This window comes from Sciurus vulgaris, assembly GCF_902686455.1.
Source record: "Sciurus vulgaris genome assembly, chromosome: 3".
Taxonomy (NCBI): domain Eukaryota; kingdom Metazoa; phylum Chordata; class Mammalia; order Rodentia; family Sciuridae; genus Sciurus; species Sciurus vulgaris.
The window spans coordinates 103,811,233-103,830,720 of NC_136463.1; the positions used below are offsets into that span (position 1 = coordinate 103,811,233).

General features: G+C 36.5%; 1 protein-coding gene across 2 annotated transcripts in view; it reads left to right on the forward strand.

The window, feature by feature from the left end:
• Positions 1–261: 261 nt before the first annotated feature.
• The window catches only part of EPC2 (enhancer of polycomb homolog 2), a 133,711-nt gene continuing 114,484 nt past the window's right edge, over positions 262–19,488 (forward strand). Inside the window, exon 1 of one of the 2 annotated variants that reach the window (XM_079132472.1) lies at positions 262–702. In XM_079132472.1, coding sequence (XP_078988598.1) covers positions 550–702 — 153 coding nt within the window. In that variant the 5' untranslated portion in view covers positions 262–549. The remainder of the gene's footprint in view (positions 703–19,488) is intronic. The other variant, XM_079132471.1, reaches the window with a different exon arrangement.

The window sequence follows — 19,488 nt, forward strand, 5'->3', positions numbered from 1 at the left end:
GCACACGTTCGGGGCCGCGGGGAACTTGCGCACCTGGCACCTGCCACACCGCAAGAGCGCCGGCCCGCAAGCGGAGGGGCCGCCACCGCCACCCGCTCTTCCCTTAGAGTCCCGAGGCCGAGCACGCTCCTGCCGGCCGGCAGCGCAGCGGAGAGAGTGGGTGGGCAGGCAAGGGAGGGGAAAGGAGAGGAAGGAGGGAGGGAGGGAGAGGGCGAGGCGCGTCCCCGCGGCGGGGGCGCGCTCTCGCGCGGGCTGCCGGGATCGCTCGCCGCCGCTGTGGTAATGTCCGCCATGTTGGCCATGGCGCAGGGAGCGGATCGGGCGGGCGAGCGGCGGATCTAGTGTGTGGAAGCGGCCGCGGGCGGCGGGGGGCTGTTTTCGGGCGGGGTGGGCGCCCATGCTGTGGCCGGGGGTAGTGAGGAGGAGGAGGAGGAGCGGGCCGGCCGCGCTGCACTGAGGAAGGAGGTGGAGGAGGCGGCGGGAGTCCTCCCCCCCTCCCCGCCCGCCCCGCCGCCGCCGCCCGGGCTGTTCCTGTAAGGCGGGGAGACAATGAGTAAACTCTCCTTCCGAGCGCGGGCGCTGGACGCCGCCAAACCGCTGCCCATCTACCGCGGCAAGGACATGCCTGATCTCAACGACTGCGTCTCCATCAACCGGGCCGTGCCCCAGATGCCCACCGGGATGGAGAAGGAGGAGGAATCGGTAGGGACTCGAGTGTTTATTACCCCCCCTTCCCTCCTCCCCCCTCCCCTTTGTCAGTCGGGCCTTGCCATTCACAGAGCGCTTTACGCTCGCTGGAGGGCGCCGCTGCCGCTCCAATGCATGGGACCCTACGCTGGCGGAGTAGCGTAAACTCTCGGCCGGCGCAGCGCCCGCCCGCGGCCGCCATGTTGTTGCGTCCCAGTGTTGTGATTAGCTCGCAGCGCCGCTTACGCTGCCGTAAGGGGGCCTTGCCGTAAGCGGCGGCCGGGAATGGCGCAAGGGATACGCTGGCCGCACTTGGCGTACAGCCTCTGTTTACCTTTTTTTTTTTTTTTTTTTTCCCCCCTGTTCAGAGTTAATTAATGGCGAGAGAACATTTGATCAGGAAATATTTTTCTTTCCTTTGAAAATTTGGTTTTGCTTCGGGTTCTGTGTGCAGGGACTTAAGGAAAGTAAAGCGTTTTCAAAGCAAACATCTTTGCAGCAAGGTACTAATCCTGATTCCCCCGCCCGAGATGGTTTAGCGGCTTGGGGCAGTGCAGCACTACGCCGGGGGCCTCAACTGCGGAGTGGGACGTGGTTTTAGAGACCGGTCTGAGCCGTACGCGGACTGCGGGCGGGCTCTCAGTGCGCAGCGTTATAAGGAAACCGAGATGCCGGCACTAGCCGCCCGCGCAGCGCTTCTCTGGGCGGCGTCCCTGACATTTGCCATTGGAAGGTGGTCTTTTTAGAAGTGGAGGACCTAGTACATCCAGATTGACAGTTGTATTTTCGATAACAGTGCCTTTTGGCAAAAATGCCCCTTGCACGGGTTAAATTTTGCATAAGATTGAATTTCATTTGACTTGGCAAAGAGTGTTTATGACCGGAGTGGTGGTGTTACTTGGATGCGAAGTTCATAGTAACTGCACCCTCAAGAATTTCTTCAATGAACCTATGGTCCCGCCTTATTGTCAACTTCGGGTGTGTGTGGATTGGTTCACTTGCTTCTGTGACTGTCAAAAGAAAGATCGAGGTTTCCGTGATTGGTTTTCTCTTTTGACTATTAATATTGCAGGGAATGCACGTATGCCTTTCATTGGCTGCTCGAGTTCTGACCTCATTGTGTTACCCTGTTATTACTACTTTCTGCTGTGATTTAATCACATTTCTTTTTGGTGTTTAGTTACTTGAAAGACTTAACATTTTCAGAAGATAAATATAACCATTGCATCAGGATGAATATTCATTTAAAATAAGGTGAAAACCCAGCATTTGTGCTAAGAGCTGACTTGCGTATGAGAATTTTTTATTTTTGTTTTACAAAATTTGTTTTTAACTTTAGTTTTCCATGAAAAGAATAATTTTAAAAGAATGTTAATAGTATGTATGAGAATTGATTGAACTTTTAAGAAACATAACTTTGGAAATCTGTTATGGGTTTTGACCCCAAAAAGAAAGGTGACGTACAAGTCTTAAAAGTCAGTGTATCTAATTACTTGGATCCTATTATTTTAGAACTGAGTTAGGACACCCGTTCTAGAATGAACATTTAACTCCTGGAATATATATTATTTTTACTTTTTGCACTCAGCTCTGTAACACTTGGTCCTTAGTTTACTACATGTTTATGGTTTAGGGGGAAATTTTAGATTAGTTTTATGTTGTATTGTAAACAAGTGCTTCTGTCATAATTTTATACTATTAATTTTCCAAGTAAAACTTGTGATTTTCCATCTGGAACATGAGTGCCAAAGTTGGGCTCTGTTTTCTGGCCTGCTTCACCTGCCCAATTTTAAGCAAGAAAAAAAAAAATTCGATTTTTATAGAACTAAAGTCAAAGCCCAGAATTGGTAACTCTTTATTCTGTTGTTTCTGTCTTTTTAATATCACAAATGGAGCCCCCTCTCCCTCCTTTACTGGGCTTGGAATCCAGGAGCACTCCACCTTCTGCTATATCCCCAACCCTTCTTATTTTTTACTTTTGAGACTGGATCTCTCTAAGTTGCAAAGGCTGGCCTGGAACCTGTGATTCTCCTGCCTCAGCCTTCTGAGTCACTGGGATTACGGGCCTATGCTACCATGCCAGGCACAGATGGAGGTTGTTAAAATAAACCCTAATGGATAAAATTTACAGTCTAAAGTCTTGCTTACTAGAATGTCCTGTTAGGGTGTTTTTCTTTGCTTTTTTTTTTTTTTTTTTAAATAGCATGTACACTGTTTTAAAAAAATAAGAATACTTGAGTTTTCATTTTTACAGCCAATTCAGTTCCCCTAGTCATGTATTTTCAGAAATTGTTTTTAAACAGTGTAGTATTTAAAGAAAAAAAAAAGTTCTGCCTTAATAAAACAGTTCTAAGCAGTAGTAAAATACAAGTTCCAAGGATGTTTCACTTAAATTGTGTTTCAGTTCACATTCCAGTGTTTAGGTGTCTTAAGTGGTTATCTTCATTACTATTTTTTTTTTTTTTTCTTAAATCATGACTTACTAAAAACAAAAACAAAAACAAAGGGACTGGGGATATAGCACAGTTGGTAGAGTGTTTGCCTTGCAAGCACAAGGCCCTGGGTTTAATCCTAGCACCGCAAAATTAACAACAACAAAAAAAACTCTTGACTTACAGATTTATAGTTGTTGATTGGTATTTCTAAACTGTCTTCCTGTTTGGTTGGCAAAATCCATAACTTCATTTTGAAGACTTCATGGTTGACTTCCCCCTTTCTACGACCCTTTCATTTCCCTTCCCCATAAAATTAAGGACTGTCTCATCTTTATGGACTATCATTGGACTTGTTTATATAGCCATTGATCGATTTTGAGTTATAGTCAGACAGTGTCTAAATATGGTAATTTAGGTATCTTTTAGCTTTGGTGGCATTGCTGCTTGTATTGCTGAACTTATCATTCTCTTACCACTTGCGCCACCCCCCACCCCATGCTAGGGATGGAACCCAGGAACTTGTGCATGTTATACCACCGAGACACATCCCCATCCCCTTTTCATTATTTGCCTAGGATCTGCCAATTGATATCCTTCTGTAACTTCGTAGTACTCTTCATGGCACTTGGTCTAGGTCAAATATGGTAACTGTGTGTTTATTTAGACTCTAAACCATAAAAATCAGATGATCAGTAGTTCTTTTACCACTTCATGAGTATTGTATGGTGGTAGTTATTTTATGTTCCAAATACTGTGCAAAGACTTTACATATATTTCTTTTAATCCTTTTTAAAATGAACTTTTTTTGAGGTGTAATTTTATATATAATGGCATGTACCCATTTACACAGTAGAGTGTGATGATTTTTGACAAACGTATATACCCTTGGAAACAAAATATGGAACTTTCCAACACTGGTAAAAATTTTCTTGTACTCCTTTGTAGCTAGTCCTTCTCCACTCCCTACTTCCCAGCAATCACTGATTTTTTTTCTTTCATTGTAGATTAGTTTTACCTTTTGTAGAACTATATAGAGGTGTACATATTTGTAGGCTTGTTTTGCTTAATGTGTTGCATTTAATATTCGTCCTTGTGTGCATTCCTTTTTATTGCTGTATAGTATTCCATTGAATTGATATACTATATCCATCCATCTGTTGTTGGATATTTGAATTGTTTTCAGTTTTATCATTTAATCCTAGTAACAGCCCTTTGAGGTGCAGTAGTTTTCTATGTTATAGGTGAAGAAATTGAAAGGTCTTATTGCTAGTAATGGGCAGGGCTAGAATTTAAGCCCTTGCTTTTGATATCACAAAACCCTACTGTCATAATCACCCATTCCTTATATTCAGGATTCTTACAGAACCCAGGGTTATCTTCTGAGTTATTGTTCATTACAGTTTTGTAAATAATATTTTTTATAGTTCTGAGAACTTTAAAAATTGATATTGATTTGATCAGACTATTACATTATATGGTATAATTTTCAACACTTAATTCTGACTTTGCATTGGTTTTCTTCTGTGGTGCAGAGGAATCAAACCCTGAACCTTGTGCTTGTGTGCACACTATGCATGGTCTCTACCACTGAACTATATCCCCAGCCCTGGCTTTGCTCTTTGCTTTTCCGGTTTTCTTTTTCTTTTTTTGAGTAGTTCATTAACTTTGCTTCTCCACATATTTGCTATTATCATTGAATGTTTAAGTTATCTTATGCATTTAAGAAATTTGCAGGAAACTATACATTTTATTATTTAGATTTTTCTCCTGTTACATGTAAAATTCCTTTTATTCATAGGTATGGCTGCAGTGTTAGTCTTTATCCTGTTAATTAACTCTCTCGCAGATATATGTAGACTTGAGATATTTCCTCATACCTGCTTGAGCAAAGTCTACATGAACCATGATTCTGCTTATTTTTAAAGAAAAAGATCATGACTGATTTGAATTGTCATTTCAGTGACAACTTGGCACTAATGTATTTTATGTTTCATAATAGATTCTGCAGAAGATACAAAGTACAGTTTTGTAAATCGACATTGTAAAAACATGAAACATTTCATTCAACAAAAGCAAAAGACATGTCAGGTGTTAACTATGCCAGGCATTATCTAAATAACATTGGGTAACTGTTTAAAAGGGGTTTTATATCAAAAAGTTTGTGTGAGTTTGTATTGACATGTTAGGACTAAAAGAAACTGTAGACCTTGATTTCATGGAGTGTGAGACATTAAGAAACATGTATAGTTTCTGGAAAATTAGCAAAACCTACTGGGTTAAATCACCCTGACAGACATCAAAAGGATGTTAGATAAAGTTAAATGTCAGTGTAGTTGAATAGAGTGAGAGGCAGCTTACTGAATGTAGAAAGCAGGCTTCATGGAGAAAGATAACCAATTCCGGTTTTTATGTTGAAACAAATATTTGAGTAAAGGAGTATTTAAAACATATTCTGTGAATGTTAGGTAGACTCAGAAAGGTTCTTCCATGTTTTCTATCTTTGCTTGCTTTTCCTTCTGCTGCTGATCTAAACCTTAGAAAGGTAGCACTGTTAATGTTTTGTTTTTTTTTCACACTTGGATGTTCAGACATCTTTTTTCTTTTTTCTCTTCCTTTGTTCCCTTCTACATCATTGGTACTGGAAGCTATTTAAAATATAAGAAAGCCCTCAGTAAATATTTGATGAATAAGTGAATAAAAATTGACATGGAGACTAGGTTTAAAAAATATGAAATTAAACCAACCTATTGAGAGTTTTGAATGTTAGTCCCAGTAGTTGGTAGAGTGTTGTAAATGAAAGATCTTTTGAGGTGCAAATTTGGAATCACTGTTTCTAATTTTGGTTTTGTTATTAAGTAGCCATATAATTTGCAAAGTTGCCTATCTTCCCTGAACCTTAGGTTGTTCATCAGGATCATCACAAATAACATTTTTTGAGTGTGTTAGTGTGTTTGGTCGTGCTTTGTTAAATTCAGTAAACGGTTGAGATGGTTTAGAGTCCATCACAACAATAAGATGTGTAAGTGCTGTTATCTGTTTTCTAGAGATAGACATTGAGGTTTTAGAAATTAAGTAAAGCGTGTAAGATAACCTAGCTAAAGATAACTCGATAGAGTCTGGATTAGAACTCAGGCCCCATGACCGATTGACTCCAGGGCTCGGAATTTCATTGTTGTACTGCTTCATTTGTGTAATGGGTGTCTTGAAAATAGATTATATCTAAGATCCATTGTAGCTTTACTGTTCTACCTTTTATTATAGGCACAGTGGAGTCACTAAAGTAATTCCCTTAAGGGAATGATAGAATGAAAGAAGTTGATGTATCCACATCTTTGAAAAATATAAAGGAATGATTTATCTGTGGTGTAAGGTTAGATTTCATCTCTCAGTTTTCCCAAAATAAGGCCCTACAAATATTTGATGGATGGCATGATTAGGATGCTTTCAAGTAACAGAAACCAAGTCTGGTTATTTTAAGGAACCTGGGAGTTGTCACAATCATAAGTCAGAAGGCCAGAAACTCAGCAGCTCTAGGCCCCTCAATAGCAAGCGATATTAATATTATTGAACTCTTAACAGTTCCCAATCTTTTGAGAAAAAAGTGTAGGATATTTAACTGCATGTGTTCTGGAGCCATACTATGTAGATTTGAGTCCTTGGACAGATTAATGTAATTTATAAAATCCCATGGGGTTATTGAGAGGATGAATTATAGTGTGCTTGGAACAGTTTCTGGCCTGCAGTAAGCATTCAGTAAATATTAGCAGTTACTACTATCATCATTGTTATATTTCTCTTCATTCAATATTCCAGATTCTTGAGATGGAGAGCATTATTGGTCTGGATTGCATCAGGTATCTGGCTCTAATTGGAGAACTGACCTGAGTGGTCTGCTACTGATGGGTATATAACATGATCACAAACTTAGGAAGTTGTTTTAATTCATGGTTTGTCCCAAGGTGAATTAGTATTCTTCGTTTTTAAAACCATAAGTTGGCAAGGTGCTTTAATTAGATTAGAATATTTTGTTGGTATTACATTTTTAAATAAAATTTGAATTAAGGACTAGAAAATAAATCTTCAAAGTGCTTTTAAAGAAAGCAAATCCTTCACACTTAGTATTTTTGTCATAAGGGACAAGTTTTGCATGGCCTTGAAGAAATTATTGAACTCTGTAGACCCTTAGTTTCCTCATTTCTGAAATAGAACTGGACTGAATGATCTTTATTACCTTTGTTTTAAAAATTACTTGCATCTATGAATTCATATGTCTATCTACTGGGCATGTTGTCCAGACTTAATTAGATGAAAAGAACTTACCAAAGTGACACTAAAGTATTAAGAAAAATATTAATTCTGATGTGACACTAAATATTAGGAAAATACTAATGTATATGGTATAACTCCTTAGCACCCATCATCTTGGCTTGGGATTTTTTTAAAAATGAGAGTCAATTACATTTATGGATCATTTGATACTAGTTTTTCCTGGAAATCAGTAGAGCAATCCACTCTGTATATAATTTGAAGATTATTGTTACTGCAATTTTTATTTTCTTTCACCAACTTTACCACTCTTATTGCTGTTATGTGTTCAGAATTTTGGTAGTATTTTTAGTGTTTTTAAATAGTTCATTTGTTTTACTTGAGTCTGTGTGTAAGAATGTGCATGTGAGAGTTATGTATGAGAGAATATGTGTATGTATGTCTGGGAAAGAGAGAGAGAGAGAACATGCACTTATTCTCCCAACTAGACTAATGCTTTCAGAACATTATTATTATTACTACTAGGGATTGAACCCAGGAGCACTTTTACTACTGAGCCACATCTGTTCCCCCCTCCCCCCGTTTTTTGTTTGTTTGTTTGTTTGTTTTTGAGACAGGGTCTCACTAAATTACTTAGGACTTTGTTAAGTTGTTGAGGCTGGCCTTGAACTTGTGATCCTCCTGTCTCAGCCTCCTGAGCCTCTGGAGTTACAGATGTGGGTCAGCATGCCCGGCTTATTTGTTTTTGTTTAGGTACCTAAGGCAAGCAGGATAGCTACCCACACACTTCTGTCACTTTCTGATGTACATGTTGGAAAGTTTATTAACATAGGCATTAACCATGAGGCTGACCACTTGAATTGAGTTTGGTTATATCAAACTGTTATGTTGTTATGTTGTTTGGTTAAACATACAACTTTACATTTTCATTGAGTTATAAGTAGAATTGAATTGGAGAAATGGTAGTAGGAGGAAAGGCTGATAGAAATAAACCACAAAAGAGACCAGTGTAGATAACAAAAAGTCTATCATGATTGATTTTATCTTAAAATGAATCATGTAAGATAAAAAGAATTGTGTGTCTTGTCTATTCTATATTAATGGAGTATAATATCAAATTTGCCTACTTCATTGCTCAGGGCTGTGCCTTGTAGACTTAATATTATGAAGGATAATGTCAGTCACTTCCAGATTCTCTTCTGCACTATTTCCTTTTATTTATCTGCTTTTTTGAGTTTCTTTTTTTCCTGTCCGCTTATATGTTGTAAAGTCAGAGGAGTGCAGCAGAGTAGAAGAGTCTACCTGTCTCCTGCCTACTAGCTCTCTTACTTCTCAACCTTTTTTTCCTTCCTTTTTCTTTTCCCTCCTCTTTCTCTTCCTCCTGCTCCTCCTCTTCCCATTTGAGAAAGTTGGAATTTTGAAACTGTAACTTAGGTTCCAATTCTGGCCTCTACCACTTTTCCTTTGGGCAAGAAAAATGAGAAGTATCTCAAAGGGTAGTTTTTGAGATAAAAGATTTAAAGATTTTTTGTAAATACTTTAGTGAACCTTGTGTGCCACTTAATGATAACTGCTGTTTTCTCTTCAACAATTTTCAGTTACAGAGAATAATAAATGTAAAGGAGTTTGAAAAGTTAAATATGTAGAGCATCCTTGTACTTTATTCTTTGATATAGTTTCACGTTTTTTTCTCCTGCCAATTAAATGTATTTTTATAGCTGTAAAGCATTAGCAAACTAATATGTGTATTTTCCTCCTCCTCTCTCTGTTCTGTGGCAGAGCAGTTAATAATTAAGTTGGTTAAAAAAAATTAAAGATCTTGAAAATTAGTGGATAAGAGAATGAGATCTTCCACTAATTCTTGTAATAATTGAGTACTGAATAAATGACAGTAAAATATTGTATTTGTTTCTCAGATTTGATTTTTTTTTTAAGTTAAGTTACTTAGTCATAGAGAAAAAATAGATTTTTATTGATGAAAGTCTCTAGAGTGGGTGGTGTACATTAGAGAAGTGAATAAAGAGAGGTTTTCTAATATACCACTGAACTTTGGGATGAATTATGTTTGGAGACTTTGGAAAGTATAATACTGAGGAGGGTAGTAATGTCACATATTGATTGCTTTCATGTTTTTCAACTGGAATATTATTAGCATTCAATTTGTAGTTGGTGATATTAGGACTGTTGCAGACAAAACTGGAACTTTTTTACATTTATCTGTTGTCCATTAATTTCTGGTAACATTTCAGATCAGATAATTAAAAAATTTGTCCTCCTCAATTTCCAAATGGAGAGGCGTATTGCACCTGATTTGGGAACCATTATCTAGGACTTCTAAACTTTTTTTGTGTGTGTGTACCATGGATTCTTGGCAGTCTGATGAAACTCCTCAGATTGATAACATAAGTGCATAATATCAGATAAACCAATTATGTTCAAATACATGATGTTATCAGAACACTAAACTGGAGGGGTTGTTTGTTTTTTCTGATCTTAGGGTTTGAACCTTTGTTCCCAGCCCTTTTTACCTTTTGTTTTTAGACAGGATCTCACTAAATTGCTCAAACCTTAGCTTCCCGAATAGCTGGGATGACAAGTTTATGCCACTATACCCTGCTAAATATTAACACATTAGAAAAAAGATGTAAAATTGGATCTGATTATCTTAATTTTGAAATAGTGATGAGTGTAAATATTTTTATAAATGGCAACCACTGTAACATGACATGAAAAGATCTATGATTTTGCTGGATGTGGTGGTGCACACCTGTAATCCCAGTGATTTGGGAAGCTAAGCCAGGAGGATTGCAAATTCAAAGACAAGCCTCAGCAATTTAGTGAGGCCCTAAGCAACTTAACTAAACTGTCTCAAAATAAAAAAGTGTTGGGAATGTGGTTCAGTGGATAAGCACTCCTGGTTCAATCCTCAGTATATCATCCCCCCCCCACATACAATCTATGATTTTATTGGTATAGTCAGTCACAGGTATTGCTAGTACTACAGATTTGTTGCCCACATTAGTAATCAAAGGAAATGTTAAATTTATTAGAGGTTAGGGGAATTAAAGAAATTACTTTTCTCATTCAAGTTCACAGACCCCTTAGTTCTTTTGTGGATGTTTTGGAGATCTAAGATCTGAGGTTCAGAATTCCTCAGGAGAATTTCCATGGCCCAATTGGCAATCTTATTTCTATGTCATCCTGGCTCCAAATGTACAAGCAGGTTGCAGATTTTATTACCATCACTAAACATTACAAAATTTTATTTTATTAACTAACATTTCAAAAGGATATACATAAACTGTCCTTCAGATCCATGACCCTGCAGAGACATCTAATTGTTAAAATATGTGTGTTATAGAATATTTTCTAGATGGATGATTTTTACTTGGTAAAATAGCCAACTGTTTCTCTTGTGCTCATTTTACAAGTGAATAATATGTCACCTCAAAGTTAATTTTTCCAAAGTAGAATCATAAAATCAGATAATTTTGATTTAAAAATCTCTAAGGAATTGAGAACTGGTAAATTACAGCTTTTTGTTGGATTGTTTGGAGTTTGGATAGCAAACCTTAACTTGTCATTCCCGTGTGGGAATTTGATTGTCAGTAAAACCTTGTGTTATGCATAGGACTTTTGTATATATTCCTGTATTAAAAAGTTAAAATCAGATTAACTAATGATTAAGTGGCTTGTCAGTTTATTTTCTCTTAACTCTTTTTCTTCCCTGGTACTGGAGATTGGACCCAGGGTCTCTCTGCTATTGATGTACACTCCTAGCCCTTTTTATTTTTTGATTTTGAGACAAGGTCTTGCTAAGTTGCCAAGACTGACCTCAAACTTGTGAATATCCTGCCTCAGTCTTCAGAGTCCCTGGAATTACAGGTGTGTGCTACTGTGGCTTCTAACATTTGTTAATGGTCCTTAATTAACAACTTGGATCAGAAGAGCAGCAATAGGGAATACTCTATTGAAGAAAGCTGCCTTATTTTCAGGCATCAGCCAGATATTTCATATAGACAGCCTCTCACACTGTAATCCCAGAGGCTCAAGAGGCTGAGGCAGGAGGATCACATGTTCAAAGTCAGCCTCAGCAAGTTGGCGAGAGGTCCTAAGCAACTTAGTAAGACCCTGTCTCAAAAAATAAAAATAAAAAACGGCTGGGGATGTGGCTCAGTGGTTAATAAGCACCCCTGGGTTCAACCCCGCAGTACCCCTACCCCCCAAAATAACATATAGACTCCCTCACAAACTTTCACTGAAGTTGTTTTGATATTTATTCATTCAGTGTAAGGTGTGGTACCTGTTTTCAGGCAACTGAGAGTCCTGTAGGGGAGCAGAGTTGTATACAGATAATTTCATGTGAGGTATATTGTGTTAACATGGCAGATAAAATGGATAGTATGGGAATTTATATCACATGGGACGTGATTTGAATGGGAGTATTAATGAAATCACACTAGTAATAACTAGTTGACTATATTATTGAATTATATTTTACACATTCTTTTTTACAATTTTTTTCATTTTTAAAAATTTGTTCTTGTTAGTCATACATGTCATACAGTGCATTTTGACACATTGTACACAAATGGAACATAATTTCTCATTCCTCTGGCTGTACATGGTGCTGAGTCACACCAGGAGTGTAATCATACATGTATATAAGGGATTAATGTCTCTCATTCTACTGTCGTTTCTATCCCCACAGCCCCTTCCCTCCCCTTACACCCCTCTATATAATCCAAAGTTCCTTCATTCTTCCCTGCCTCCACTATGGCTCAGCATCCACTTACAAGAGAAAACATTCGTCCTTTGACTTTTTGGGATTGACTTATTTCACTTAGCATGATATTCTCCAGCTCCATCCATTTATCTACAGATGCCATAATTTCATTCTTCTTTAAGGCTGAGTAATTTTCCATTGTGTATATGTACCACAATTTATTTATCCATTCATCTGTTGAAGGGTCTCTAAGTTGGTTTCATAGTTTAGCTGTTGTGAATTGAGCTGCTATGAACATTGTTGTGGCAGTGTCACTGTAGTATGCTGGTTTTAAGTCCTTTGGGTATAAACCGAGGAGTGGGATAGCTGGGTCAAATGGTGATTCCATTCCAAGTTTCCTGAGGAATCTTCATACTGCTTTCCATAATGGTTGCATCAACTTACATTCCCACAAGTAATGTATGAGTGTGCCTTTTTCCCCACATCCTTGCCAACACTTACTATTGTTTGTGTTCTTGATGCTTGCCATTCTGACTGGAGTGAGATGGAATCTTAGAGTAGTTTTGATTTGCATTTCTCTAATTGCTAGAGATGGTCAACATTTTTTGATATGTTTGTTGATTGATTGTATTTCTTCTGTGAAGTCTGTTCAGTTCCTTAGCTCATTTATTGATTGAATTATTTGTTTCTTTGGTGTTCAGTTTTTTTTTTTTTTTTTTTTTTTTGCGGTGCTGGGGATTGAACCCAGGGCCTTGTGCTTGCAAGGCAGGCACTCTACCAACTGAGTCATATCCAGCCCTGGTGTTCAGTTTTTTGAGTTCTTTATGTATCTTGGAGATTAGTGCTCTATCTGAGGTGCATGTGGTAAAGATGTTCTCCCATGCTGTGGGCTCTCTCTTCATGTTATTGTTTCCTTTGCTGAAAAGAAGCTTTTTGGTTCGAATTTGTCTCATTTATTCTTAATTTTATTCTTGCGTGTTAGGAGTCTTGTTAAGGAAGTCAGGTCCTAAGCTGACATGTGAAGATTTGGGACTACTTTTTCTTCTATTAGGTGCAGGGTCTCTGTTCTAGTGCCTAAGTCTTTGAAGCCCTTTGAGTTGATTTTTGTGCGGGGTGAGAGATAGAGGTTTAATTTTGTTACGTATGAATTTACAGTTTTCCCAGCACCATTTGTTGAATAGGCTGTCTTTTCTCCAGTGTATATTTTTGGTACCTTTGTCTAGTATGAGATAACTGTTTTTATGTGGGTTTGTCTCTGTGTCTTCTGTTTTGTACCATTGGTCTACATGTCTCTGTTGGTGCCCATACCATTCCACTTTTGTTGCTGTTACTCTGTAGTGTAGTTTAAGGTCTGGTATTGTTACATGTTATTCTTGAAGTTATTGTTCTTTATGTCTGAATTGCATGAGTTTTTTCTCGTTTTTTTTTTAGACAGGTGTCATTACTTTCATATAGGGAAGTATGTGATACCTAAGAGTTGTTAGAAGGTTGAAACATTTTTTTGTGGTCTAATGTAGATTCACCCTCAGGACAGGCAAAAGTGTATTATTAAGAGTGTACTAAAAGAGTTCTGAGGAAAAGAAACTGTTATGAAGAAATTGTCATAAAGAAATAATACTACTAGATTATTGTACAAGTAATGCACCAGTTTTATTTTGTCTGCTTTTTGTAAAATACTTGGAAGAAGATTGCCTATACATTGTAGGTGGTTGGTCAGTAGGAGTTACGTGTTAGCTTTATTAGCAGAATTCATCAGGGGTTTCAAAATACCCCCAAAAGAAATGTAAAATGATTTAGGCCAGCAGGTCTCAAAATTTAGTATGCATCAGAATCCTGTGGAGGGTTTGTTAAAACAGATCTCTGGGTCTCACCCTATGGTGTCTCGATTCAGTAGGTCTAGTGTGGGGCCTGAGAGTTTGCATTTTTAAAATGTTCCCAGGTGATCCTGATGCCGCTTGTCTTAGGACCCAACATCACGTTAAGAAATGGAAGAGTAGTTTTCAGCCACACATTAGAATATCTAGGATGCTTTTTTAAAGTCTATGTGTAGATTACCAATCAAGTCATAATTTAAGGGTGATTCTTGTAGAGCAGATTGATTTGTCTAGGTAGAAAAAAGTGTGTGTTTATAATCTATGCCTTTTGTCTTAACATTTTGACACTTCTTTCAGGGTTTCTTTAGCTCTAATTGACTTTCAAACTTTTTTAACTGACTCATTGTGTATGGATAACTGAAATAAAGTGCACTTTTACAGGCACACACATATATCTATATTAATATAGTTTATTTTCAGTATTTGGGGAAATTATGTTGTGTAAAGTTACTGTGGGCATAGAATTATTGAATACTGATCCATGACTCTTACAGGACATACATGGTAAGGTTCCTATAGGCCACTGGTTTGGTTCAGTTAATGAATACCTAACTTTTTGGTTTATGCATTTTTCTATTTAAATATATATATCACTGATTCTTTGCCATTGAACCCAGAGCAGCATTGTAACTCATCATAGCCTTCCTGTGCTTAGGAACACTAGACTACACTTCACTATATTTGGGGGCCCCTTTAGACCGTAAAACCAATTACAAAAAGTACAAAAATATGAAAAACCTGCATTGAATAGAATGTAAGAAGGACATTTGTTATAGTGTGAGATCTGTAATAAGAGTGTCACCCTGTTTGACCTTAGTTGGGAACATATGTGTTGGGTGACTCAAATTTTTCACTGCTCTGCACATGTCTACAAATGATTTTGAAAGTGCTGTATTAATTTTGGTGTTAAAAATAAAATGCAGCGAATAGGCAAATTTGCAAATATGGGAGTTTGCAAGTAATAAGAATCAGCTGAACTTACATATTTTTTCCCTTCTTAGTTCTTGTTTGTTAAATATAATTTTGGTCATGAGTTATTAAATTGTTTTCCTGATTAGTTCATTGGTTCATCTCACAGATTGAAAAATACTGCTGTAATTAATTCAACATCATATGTTTATGTGTATATTATTTCTTAAACTATAAATGGTGATGCTAAACACACACACACACACAAAGTGTATTTCCCTTTCTATATTTGGGAGATACAGGATTTAATTTTGATGATGGGGAGCTAGCTTTTGCTGGGTACATCATTATATTTGTAATTAGGTTACTGTGGTTGGATGTGTTCTGTGGTGGCAGTGGCAGAAGACTAGAAACAAAGGTAGTTAGGACTACACTGGAAATCTGATTTCTGACCCTGTGATTTTAGTGAATTATAACAGAGTAACAACAATTTAGACACTTTGTAGATAAAGGGATTTCTTTGAAGTCTGTAAGTCAGGGATTCTTAACTGAGTTCCTTGGCACCTAACTAGACTTCCTGAGGTTTGTGAACTTCCTCTGCTTCTTTCTCCTTTCTTCACTCTCTTTTTTCCTTCCCATAGTTTTATGTTTGTTTTCCTCCTGCCTCCCAAAGAATCATTAGGCCTAGAGTAAGTGACCATGAGAATTCATTTACCATGGAGTAAATGATGTAGAGGAAGTTAAGAATCACATTTTAATTGATAATGTAGACTACTGTTTTTATTGTTAATTCTCATTATGTTTGAATCACAAAGTCCTAAATTTTCTGAGCAGTCTGAGGAGCTATTTAAAGCTTTAGATTGAGTTACACTGATGTGAAATACATAATCTATGAATTTGTACATGGAAGCATGTCACTGAAGAATATAAATGTGTTGATATAAGGAAGATTATTCCTTTTAAGCACTGAAGTAAATTTAGATAATGTTTTCCTGTATTGCAGTGGAATTATGTTTAGAAATGTTGACATAATTAAAAGTTGCCTGACTACTGTTGGGACATTAACACAGCACAGGAAGGTGCTCATTCTGTTGGGCAGCAAAGTGGAACAGAATGACCATTGGAAATGTGCTCAACCACCACAGCTTATTTTGAGATAGTTAATTTCTCTGTAAATTAGCGAAGTGAAACCCCAAATTGTCTAACTTTTTAAATTCTGGTTTTAGGAATACAGATTGAATTTGCCTTATCCAACATTCATGAGATCAGAAATGTTTTGGATTTTTTTTTGAATACTTGTAATGAGATTATCTTTGGGATAGGACTCAAATTTATACATGAAATTTATTTATGCTTAGTATATGTAGCCTTAAGGTGATTTTTATGCACTATTCTTAAGGTACCTACTTTTTAATTGCAACTCATCACAAAAGATCAAATGTGAAATTTTCTTTTTTATAGAGTATGCAAAACTTAAATTTATTCCCTTTCACTTAGTTATATTAACTTAATATGGTTTATTTATTTAGATTAATACATGAAACAAAAAATTTACGTATTAATGAGGGAATCATGTTTTCATATGTTGTGTAATGTAAATTGTGTACATTGTGAAATGTTTACATCAGGTAAGGGGCTGGAAATGTAGCTAGGCTGTAGAGTATGTGCTTATTAGCTCATCCCAGTTGAGAGTAAATGTGTAGTTTATAAGTATTTTCTCCCCAGCACTTAGCTTAGTCCACAGCACAAGTCATTAAATAATTAAGCATATCTATCGTCAAACATCTATTTTTTAAATTTATTGAATGTGATGAAAACATTCAATATTCTTTCTTCTAGCATTTTGACCTACACAATATGTAATTGTTTTCCATAATCCTACTGTGCAATAGCATACCCAGACTTCTTATTCCTGATTGTAACTGTTCCCATCTCCCTCTTCCCTACTTTTCCAAGCCTTGTAACTACCATTCTCATCAATTTTGAGACCAGTTTTTTTTAGATAACACATGAGTGAGATAATGTGTTACTTGTCTTTCTGTGCCTAGCTTACTTCATTGAACATTGCTGTCCATACTCTTGTCAGTGAAAGGATTTTATTCTTTTTGTTGTTGTTGTTGTTGTGACTGAACACTATTCCATTTTTTTATCCTACTTTTCTGAAGTCATTTATTCTAACAGTTTTTATAGTGAATTCTGTGGAGTTCTCTGTAAATAAGAGTGTTTCATCTGCAAACAGTCACAATTTGACTTCCTTTTTTCCAGTTTAGATGCTCTTCATTTTGCCCTTACCTGATTGCTCTGGCTAGGACTTTCAGCACTAGTTTATCTTCGTCTTGTTCTGGATCTCAGAAAGAAAACTTTAGTTTTTCCTCACTTAATATGGTGTTAGCTGTTGATGTACATATGATCTTTTTTCTGTTCCTTTTATACCTAATTTGTTCTGCAGATTTATCATGAAGAGATGTTGAATTTTATCAAAAGCTTTTTCTGCATCTGTTGAGATGATCATGTGGTTTTAGTGCATTCTGTTGATTTTTATATATATCACATTGATTGATGTGCACATTGTTGAATCAGAATATGCAGGAAAAATATGAAGAAGCATAGATTCTCCTATTCCCTCCCATGCCAGGATATCCTTGACTTTTTTTTTCTACGTACTTACATGAATAGGTGAGAGATAGAGAGAAAGATATACGAACATTGTTTTTAACCTGTTTATTTAGATTGGAAAATTTGAGGAAAGAATCTCTGACTCAGTTTGTGTCATCTTATCAATTATTGGATTAGCCCATGTCACTGTAGCCTGGGATGTGGGTAAGTGTAGGAGAATGGCAGCTTGCATTTGGATCATTAGTTTGAAGGGAGCTAGGGAAGAAGAAATAGTGGCTTTTGAAAAGAAGGGAATTTGAAGCATAGATGTGGACATCAAAAAAATTTTTTTGTGAACTAGGCATTGATTCTAATTTGTTACTATTAGTAGTAGTATTAGGCATACAAACTTACTGTATAATATAATCAGTTCTATATTAATGGATGTTGATGTATACTAAAGAATTTTTAGTCCCTAGTAATAAGTGCTGTTTTTTTTTTGTTTGTTTTGTTTTGTTTTTGGTTTTTGTTTTTGTTTTTTTTTTCTTTTTTGGGGGCGGGTGTTGGGGATTGAACCTAGAGACTTGGACATGGTAGGCAGATACTCTGCCACTGAACTCCATCTCCAGCACTTTTTATTTATTTAAAATTTGAAACAGGGTCTCACCAAGTTGTCCAGGCTGGCCTTGAATTTGGCAATCCTTCTTCCTCAGCTTCCTAAGTAGCTGGGATTATAAATGTATACCACTGTACCCAGCTTTTACATATTTTTTCCATATAAACTTTATAATTATTTTGTCTAACTTCACAAGATAATTTGATATTTTTATTGGGATTCACTATACATATATCAGTTAACTTGTAGAGAGTTGGCATCTTTATGATGTTGATTTCCTATCCAAGAACATGGTTTGTCTGTTCATTTGAAGTGTACTTATCTTTCAGGAGTGTTTTTCTTATATTGATTGTGTGTTTTATGTTAAGCTTATTTCAGAAGTTTCACCTATTTGGTTGCTCTTGTAAGTGACATCTCTCATTCTTTATAAGTTGTTATTGCTTATATTTAAGAAAGCTATTGAGTTCTATGTTAATTTTGTCTTATAGCTTTACTAAATTATCTAATTTACTGTTTTTGCATTGATTTTCTTAGGTTTGTTAGCCACCAGATCATCTGCAAATAGAGATAGTTTACTTTTGCTTTTCTAAATACCTCTAAAACAGCTCTTAAGTGTGTTTCCCTTTTTAATTCTTGGAATTCCATGTTAAAAAGTATTGGAGATAATAGACATTTAATGTGAATGCCTTTTATTACATAACATGTAGATTACTTTGTATTATTTATAGATATAGAAAACAAGTAATATACATATTTATAAAGTATATTTTCCATATGCATATATGTATTACATGTAATAAAATGCATAGTAAAAAGTGTCTAGTGTATCTGTCATGAATGAGTGTTGAATTATCTCAGATGCTCTTTTTGTTCTCTGGATGTTTGCTGTATGATTTTCCCCCTTAGATCTAATCATTGTTGATAAATATAATAATATTAAACCATCTCAGCTTTCCTGGAAAACCCTATTTGGTATTCTTTTTAAAAAATGTCTTCAGTTTTATTTGCTTTCATGCGGAATGACTTCTAAGCTTTGACATCTTTTCGGCTAAATTAGACCATATCTGCTTTATTAGACATGGAATTTTTTAAGAATCAGAACTTATCTGGTCCATTAGATGTAGAATTTTTAAAGAATTATACCTCTTCTGTATTATGCATAGTGACATTATTTTAGTCAGAATTTGGTATTTGAAAGATATGTTTAAAAGTAAATTTGAGATATACCCAACACATAAAGTATACACATTAAAATATTCATTTAGCTAAGTATTGACATATGAGTACATGTATGAAACCCTTACCACAATCAAGCTAATGAACCATAGAATTATATCCCCAACCCTTTTCTTTTCTTTTATTTAGAGACAGGGTCTCGCT